General features: G+C 37.6%; 1 protein-coding gene across 5 annotated transcripts in view; it reads left to right on the top strand.

Annotated features, from left to right (window-relative positions):
* Positions 1 to 4,511: 4,511 nt before the first annotated feature.
* LOC127653579 (histone deacetylase 4-like) overlaps positions 4,512 to 9,284 on the top strand; it is a 46,813-nt gene continuing 42,040 nt past the window's right edge. For all 5 annotated transcript variants that reach the window (XR_007971829.1, XM_052140300.1, XM_052140297.1 and 2 more), the window contains exons 1-2: positions 4,512 to 4,598; positions 8,961 to 9,070. Coding sequence is in view for 4 of the 5 variants with exons in the window: in XM_052140300.1 (XP_051996260.1) it covers positions 9,052 to 9,070 (19 nt within the window). In the remaining variant the exon portion in view is untranslated. The remainder of the gene's footprint in view (positions 4,599 to 8,960; positions 9,071 to 9,284) is intronic.

Genomic DNA, 9,284 nt, shown 5'->3' with positions numbered 1-9,284 from the left:
AATATGAAGTGGTGAATATGAAGTGGTGAATATGAAGTGATCAATATGGAGTGATGAATATGAAGTGGTGAATATGGAGTGGTGAATATGGAGTGGTGAATATTTAGTGATGAATATGAAGTGATCAATATGAAGTGGTGAATATGGAGTGGTGAATATGAAGTGGTGAATATGGAGTGGTGAATATGGAGTGGTGAATATTGAGTGATGAATATGAAGTGGTGAATATGGAGTGGTGAATATGAAGTGGTGAATATGGAGTGGTGAATATGAAGTGGTCAATATGAAGTGGTGAATATGAAGTGGTCAATATGTAGTGGTGAATATGAAGTGGTGAATATGGAGTGGTGAATATGAAGTGGTGAATATGGAGTGGTGAATATTGAGTGATGAATATGAAGTGGTGAATATGAAGTGGAGAATATGGAGTAGTGAATATTGAGTGATGAATATGAAGTGGTGAATATGAAGTGGTGAATATGGAGTGGTGAATATGAAGTGGTGAATATGGAGTGGTGAATATGGAGTGGTGAATCTGAAGTGGTGAATATGAAGCGGTGAATATGGAGTGGTGAATATTTAGTGATGAATATGAAGTGGTGAATATGAAGTGATCAATATGGAGTGGTGAATATGAAGTGGTGAATATTGAGTGATGAATATGAAGTGGTGAAAATGAAGTGGTGAATATGGAGTGGTGAATATGAAGTGGTGAATATGGAGTGGTGAATATTGAGTGATGAATATGAAGTGGTCAATATGAAGTGGTGAATATGGAGTGGTGAATATGAAGTAGTGAATATGGAGTGGTGAATATTTAGTGATGAATATGAAGTGGTGAATATGGAGTGGTGAATGTGAAGTGGTGAATATGGAGTGGTGAATGTGAAGTGGTGAATATGAAGTGATCAATATGAAGTGGTGAATATGAAGTGGTGAATATGGAGTGGTGAATATGAAGTGGTGAATATGAAGTGGTCAATATGTAGTGGTGAATATGAAGTGGTGAATATGGAGTGGTGAATATTGAGTGATGAATATGATGTGGTGAATATGAAGTGGTGAATATGGAGTGGTGAATATGAAGTGGTGAATATGGAGTGGTGAATATGAAGTGGTGAATATGAAGTGATCAATATGGAGTGGTGAATATGAAGTGATGAATATGAAGTGGTGAATATGAAGTGATCAATATGGAGTGGTGAATATGAAGTGGTGAATATGGAGTGGTGAATATTGAGTGATGAATATGAAGTGGAGAATATGAAGTGGTGAATATGGAGTGGTGAATATTGAGTGATGAATATGAAGTGGTGAATATGAAGTGGTGAATATGGAGTGATCAATATGGAGTGGTGAATATTAAGTGATGAATATGAAGTGGTGAATATGAAGTGATCAATATGGAGTGATGAATATGAAGTGGTGAATATGGAGTGGTGAATATTGAGTGATGAATATGAAGTGGTGAATATGAAGTGGTGAATATGGAGTGGTGAATATTTAGTGATGAATATGAAGTGATCAATATGGAGTTGTGAATATGAAGTGGTGAATATGGAGTGGTGAATATTGAGTGATGAATATGAAGTGGTGAATATGAAGTGATGAATATGGAGTGGTGAATATTGAGTGATGAATATGAAGTGGTGAATATGGAGTGGTGAATATGGAGTGGTGAATATTGAGTGATGAATATGAAGTGGTCAATATGAAGTGGTGAATATGAAGTGGTGAATATGGAGTGGTGAATATGGAGTGGTGAATATGGAGTGGTGAATATTGAGTGATGAATATGAAGTGGCCAATATGAAGTGGTGAATATGGAGTGGTGAATATGAAGTGGCGAATATGGAGTGGTGAATATGAAGTGATCAATATGGAGTGGTGAATATTAAGTGATGAATATGAAGTGGTGAATATGAAGTGATCAATATGGATTTGTGAATATGAAGTGGTGAATATGGAGTGGTGAATGTGAAGTGGTGAATGTGAAGTGGTGAATGTGAAGTGGTGAATATGGAGTGGTGAATATGAAGTGGTGAATATTTAGTGATGAATATGAACTGTCTGCTACCTCAATAACTGCTATGTGCATAGAACATTATCTCATAGTATGTTATGTTTACATTTTTAGAAACTGTCATCTTTTTGCACTACTGAGTACTGGTCGGCGCTGCACTGTCTATTGTCCTGTTCATTGTCAGTAATTTGTTGTACTGTCCTGTACTTTTTGCACATGTTTGCACGTGCACTTTATATAGGTATATATAGGTAGTTTATATAGGTATTTTATTTCGTTGTGTAGTCTCACGTGGTCCTATGTTGGTCCTTTGTTGTTTTTATGTAGCACCATGGTCCTGGAGGAACGTTGTCTCGTTTTGCTGTGTACTGTACTAACTGTATATGGTTGAAACAACAATAAAAACCACTTGACTTGACTTGACTTGACTTGAAGTGATCAATATGAAGTGGTGAATATGAAGTGGTCAATATGTAGTGGTGAATATGAAGTGGTGAATATGGAGTGGTGAATATTGAGTGATGAATATGAAGTGGTCAATATGAAGTGGTGAATATGGAGTGGTGAATATGAAGTAGTGAATATGGAGTGGTGAATATTTAGTGATGAATATGAAGTGGTGAATATGAAGTGGTGAATGTGAAGTGGTGAATATGGAGTGGTGAATATTTAGTGATGAATATGAAGCGGTGAATATGAAGTGATCAATATGAGTGGTGAATATGAAGTGGTGAATATTGAGTGATGAATATGAAGTGGTGAAAATGAAGTGGTGAATATGGAGTGGTGAATATGAAGTGGTGAATATGGAGTGGTGAATACTGAGTGATGAATATGGAGTGGTGAATATTGAGTGATGAATATGAAGTGGTCAATATGAAGTGGTGAATATGGAGTGGTGAATATGAAGTAGTGAATATGGAATGGTGAATATTTAGTGATGAATATGAAGTGGTGAATATGGAGTGGTGAATGTGAAGTGGTGAATATGGAGTGGTGAATGTGAAGTGGTGAATATGAAGTGATCAATATGAAGTGGTGAATATGAAGTGGTGAATATGGAGTGGTGAATATGAAGTGGTGAATATGAAGTGGTCAATATGTAGTGGTGAATATGAAGTGGTGAATATGGAGTGGTGAATATTGAGTGATGAATATGATGTGGTGAATATGAAGTGGTGAATATGAAGTGGTGAATATGGAGTGGTGAATATGAAGTGGTGAATATGAAGTGATCAATATGGAGTGGTGAATATGAAGTGATGAATATGAAGTGGTGAATATGAAGTGATCAATATGGAGTGGTGAATATGAAGTGGTGAATATGGAGTGGTGAATATTGAGTGATGAATATGAAGTGGTGAATATGAAGTGGTGAATATGGAGTGGTGAATATTGAGTGATGAATATGAAGTGGTGAATATGAAGTGGTGAATATGTAGTGATCAATATGGAGTGGTGAATATTAAGTGATGAATATGAAGTGGTGAATATGAAGTGATCAATATGGAGTGGTGAATATGAAGTGATGAATATGGAGTGGTGAATATTGAGTGATGAATATGAAGTGGTGAATATGAAGTGGTGAATATGGAGTGGTGAATATGGAGTGGTGAATATTTAGTGATGAATATGAAGTGGTGAATATGAAGTGGTGAATATGGAGTGGTGAATATGAAGTGGTGAATATGGAGTGGTGAATATTGAGTGATGAATATGAAGTGGTGAATATGAAGTGGTGAATATGGAGTGGTGAATATGAAGTGATGAATATGGAGTGGTGAATATTGAGTGATGAATATGAAGTGGTGAATATGGAGTGGTGAATATGGAGTGGTGAATATTGAGTGATGAATATGAAGTGGTCAATATGAAGTGGTGAATATGGAGTGGTGAATATTGAGTGATGAATATGAAGTGGCCAATATGAAGTGGTGAATATGGAGTGGTGAATATGAAGTGGTGAATATGGAGTGGTGAATATGAAGTGGTCAATATAAAGTGGTGAATATGGAGTGGTGAATATGAAGTGGTGAATATGGAGTGGTGAATATTGAGTGGTCAATATGAAGTGGTGAATATGGAAAAGAGCAGCATTATGATTCTTGAAGAAAACACGAGGCACAACTTGAGGAGCGTAAATTTTTTTGTGTATTTTATTTCGGGTAGCCGGCTGACACAGTCATGTCATTTACAGATACATCAATGATGAAAAGAAATTCAAATTATATAAATGTTTATAAATTTTCTTTGATCCAGCATGAAAAAGAAAAGATTCTGAAACAGGCAAATATTAATGCAGACAGTGTTTGTTGACAATGTTGGCCCTTTATCGAATTAAAAACCTTTATTCAGAAAATTATTGAATTCAGCATCTTATGATTAGATATGAATGAAACTACATTGTTAGCTGCACATTTTAAAGCCCCTAAATGATCATCAGGAATGACGTGATGGTGCGTGTGTTTCCTCTTCAGTCCCGCCGCACGTGATTCCCGAATCAAAGATCCAGTATGGCGGAATCTGTCAGCTCGCGTTTCACGACTGTCTTTGATTCCGCATCCGCTGATATACGGTGAGTTTACGAGCAAACAGCGAAGCATCACTTTTACATCCCGACTGAAATACCCCGAATATTACCGAAGTGCGAATGAAAACAGCGGCGGCGATTGTGTTTGTTTGTTCTTGAAACATGATGTGAAACTGTTGCCGCTCGGTAACGGAAGCTTCCGTTCATGATATTTACCGTCACGAATGTTTGAAACCGTTCTCTGAAATAAAGCCATTCTTCGGCTGTAACCGGCTTTGACTAGTATAATGTGGTTGTTGTGGTGAAATCACTGATGGCCAATGATGTGCAGATGGGCGTGTTGTTCAGTTTTGTGAATGAACTCGAGCAGATGAAACACAAACTTCATGTTTCAATGATCGATGATGTAAAGCGACATCAGAGCACTAATATATGGGCATTTTGGATTTTTTTAGGAATTAAGAAAGTGTTCCTAGAATAAAAAAAACTAAAGCAATGACAAGGGATCACGTTTAGTCATTGTTTTGTGTTCTGTTATTGATTATGCAGTGACTGTCTTTACATTTACCAGCAAGCCTGTTTATTATTCATATAGCTGATGTAATGTGGGGTGCTGTTTTTTGGGGACAATAGAAGCCTCAGAGTGAACATAATGCCCATATGGGTAAATGACCCTCCCTGCTGGAAGAATATGCCCTCCTCGCCCGTCAAGTGAGATTAGCACAGATACATGACCGACTTTCACTGAGACCCACAACAATCTGTTACAATCTGCTCCATACGGATCTACACTACGGCAAACCTCAATGGGATAAATACACAATCACACACTTTCACAAGGTAAAGTAACTCCATAAACCGCTTCCTAAATCACTCCATTATTCTATTCTTATTACTTTATTCATGCTTGAACGGTATTTTTGTAATTTTGGCGAGCTCCTCATGACCGGTAATCGGAGAGAGAGTGTCGGTGAGTTGGGATGTCTGTCACCACTTCACCATTGTTTATTTATTTTTTAATCCCCTTTTCTCCCAATTTGGAGAAAATTCCCACTACTTAGTAGTGCTACTCCTGCTTAGTCCTCGTGGTGGCGCGATTACATGGGACATGTCTCCGTTGCCTCCGCTTCTGAGACCGTCAATCCGCACATTTTATCCAGCTTTATGACACGTTTGTTTTATTTTAATGTATTGTAGATTCATCTGTACAGCACTTCGGTCAGCGTTGCTGTGTTTAAGTGTGCTTTAGAAATACATTTGACTTTTTACTGATCACGTGACTCGTTGTGCATGACACCGCAGAGACTCACAGCATGTGGAGACTCATGCTACTCTCCACGATCCACACACAACTCACCACACGCCCCATTGAGAGAACCACTAATCACCACCACGAGGAGGTTACCCCATGTGACTCTACCCTCCCTAGCAACCGGCCCAAATTGATTACCCCATGTGACTCTACCCTCCCTAGCAACCGGCCCAAATTGATTACCCCATGTGACTCTACCCTCCCTAGCAACCGGCCCAATTTGATTACCCCATGTGACTCTACCCTCCCTAGCAACCGGCCCAATTTGGTTACTAAGGAGACCTGACTGGAGTCATTCAGCACGCCCTGAATTCAAACTCGCGACTCCAGCGGTGATAGTCAGCGTCAGTATTCACAGAGATACTCAGACCCCCTCTAAACTATTTATTAAAGCAGTGTCAGACAGAATCTGCAGAATGACTCGTTGCTTTGGATCGCTGTTTGAAATAAACTACAGTAACTCTCGCATGACATTCGTTCCTCTGTTGTAAACGGAGCGCACTTCCAACGTCTCGCATGAACGCAGCATTCAACTAAATTCACGTGACCGTAACGTGATGCATCGACTGCTGGCAGGAAAGGTTTTTTTAAAAGTTAAAACTTTTAATAATCACTTTATTTTTTACACAAAAGTATCGATTAGGTTCAGAAGACAATAAATGATCGACTGGAGTCGTGTGGATTACTGTCAGATATCTGGCAGCCTGATGGAGAGAGCTGAAGTGTGCTTATAAAAATCTGAATTTAGCTTTTGCTGAAGAAGGAAAGTCAAACACATCTGGGATGTTAAAGGTCCGTAAATCATGAGAATTTCCTTTAAGTCCTAAATTAAGATCAGTTAAGAAATTCATATCACAAGCAAATTCTAACTTGATTCATGCTTAGTTTCAATAATTATTCGTGAACTCCGTATTATGAACCGAATCGTGAGATGGGTGCACCGTTACACCCCTACAGTCCATCGTTTGGACCGATAAAGAAAATAAGAAAAACATAATCTAGTGCATCAGTGTTGGCTTCTTTATCACACACACACACACACACACACACACACACACACACACACACACACACACACACTTCCGCTCTGACACATTTATTGCTGGGTAGTTTTAATGTATGTATTAACGGGCACCATTAACACCTGGTAATATGAATTCTGTTCGGAGTCTCTGAATTAATGACTACATACATGAATCATGACATTAGTTGTTACTGCATCATGTTATTTTATTATAATAAAGCAAAAAAGTACAACAAAATGAAAGTGCAAAAAGTGCATCATTTATGCCAATGACTTGTTTTTAATGTAATTTTGAAATGTGACACTATGTACATTATTTTCCTGACAAAATACATTTATTTCCATTTTTTGAAAAAGCAAAACAATATGTAACAATATAATGGTTTATTAATGTTTTCCACAGTATAAAGATAGAAATGCTGTGAAATAGCACTCATTAAAGAAACATTAAATGTTTCCCAACGTGTAAGTGGGACTTATTGAAAGATCTAGTGCCCACATATGTTGTATATTCATTGCAATGGGCATTAAATCTCTTAAACTCTCATTCTGCACAATATTAATCAGCCGTCGACTGTGTTATTACAGCAATCGTGAAGATGCGTTCATGATTCACATCAGACCGTCAACACCAGCATTAAACACCGCTTTGAACACTTGCAGACAAAAACATTTTATTCTGCATTTTGGTGATAGTTCAGACTTGAATGTGGTAATTAAAATGCACCTTATATGTGTCCCATCTGTGCTGAACGTGCCCTAACCCTGAACGCTCAAATACATCTCAGAATTCTGCTAAAATGCCCGTCTTGGTGAGATATTCATGTAAACACAGAGAGTGATGTCTAAAGTGAGCGTAAACAGCGGAGAAATAAGCATATTTGTATTAAAATATCGGTAAGTATAATGTAAATGAATTGACCTGCTGGTGTGTCGTTATAATAATCAAACAAACAGAACAAGAAAACTCTCGACTGAAGAACTTTAAGAGCTGCACGAATCTTTGCTTGGAATAAAGATTCTCTCATGATACCAAACCTGGACGTAAAGCTACTAAACAAAGTAACGTATTGTACTAGAGGTCCTGACAAAATGTTCTTTTCTTTAGTTTATTCAAAAATGGAATAAAGTTGTGAATCAGATATAGACATTTAAAAAGTCCACAAGAGGGCACAACGAATACATTACAAACTAAACAGCACCTTGTTATTATTGCAGAATAAATACATCATAAACAATTTAGCCTGTTTATCACATGCTAAATACAAATCAAAACGAGCAGAAAAGCTTCATTAACTGTTTTGTCTGGAAGGCAAATATGTTTTAACCCATTCTTCCATAATTAACATATTAGTGTAATTATTTGTTGTGGTTTTGAAGCTGATTTTGAGAATCGTATAATTTCACTTCTGAATTTGTGCTGATGTATTTGTACATGTTAGATGTTTCTGCAATAACATGATGATAAAGTCGATCTCATTCTATAGAAGTGCGATCGCTCCTGCTGATGATGATGGAGGATTTCCTTTATTTGACTGTCATACATGATATAATGATCATATGACAATAGGCTCCTCCCCTTTCCATGCTGTTTACATTTCAAGGAAATCCACTGTTAAAAAATGCACGACGTCTCAATATTGACCAAAAGAATCGTGATTATGATTTGTGCCGTAATCGAGCAGCCGTAAGTTGGCATTGATGTGTTGTTGTGGAGGCGGTCCGATGTGTGACATCACAATATGGAGGAAGTAGAGAACGAGTCGTTTTGGCAGCTTGGATTCAACAAATGCTCCTTTTGCATTGAAGAGGAAGTTTTGAGTTCTGAAACTTTTATTGTACAATGAACTCTTACATGCCAAAACATCAAGGAACATGTGATCCCTCCTGTTGTGACCCTTTTACGGAGGGCAACACTTCAAGCTCGGATATTACTGGATGTTTAATAGCATATTAATCTCCCAGTCACTTACAGTATGTTGTGTGTTGTGTCACACTTTGTCTTCTGTTATATTCTCTCTGTTGTAGAGATGTTTTGGATATTTTGATGATGAATCTGTGTTTCTCGCAGCTGCTGTGTGCATTAGTCGAGACCAGAAGGAAACGTCTGTCTTGCTGGAAGTTCACTTGAAGTTTTTGTGACTGAAGCGCAGCTGAACATTATGAATCAAAGTCATTCAGGTACGATTCTCTGCGACTTCATCTTACATTTTCCATTTCTCTGGACACATGCAGCGTACAGAAAATACTGCGACTGTCCGCAGTGAAACAGACTTAAAGCTGCTCTCTTTCCTCATTTAAAAACTTTTACTCAATCATTTGAAATGTATAAAATCATGAGCACTCCAGTCATATCAGTAACCTTATAAAAGCGGTTTTATTCTTATGTTATGAT

This window comes from Xyrauchen texanus, chromosome 13, assembly GCF_025860055.1.
Source record: "Xyrauchen texanus isolate HMW12.3.18 chromosome 13, RBS_HiC_50CHRs, whole genome shotgun sequence".
Classification (NCBI taxonomy): domain Eukaryota; kingdom Metazoa; phylum Chordata; class Actinopteri; order Cypriniformes; family Catostomidae; genus Xyrauchen; species Xyrauchen texanus.
The sequence above is the reverse complement of the archived record's forward strand: the minus strand, read 5'-3'. Positions and strand labels throughout refer to the sequence as shown.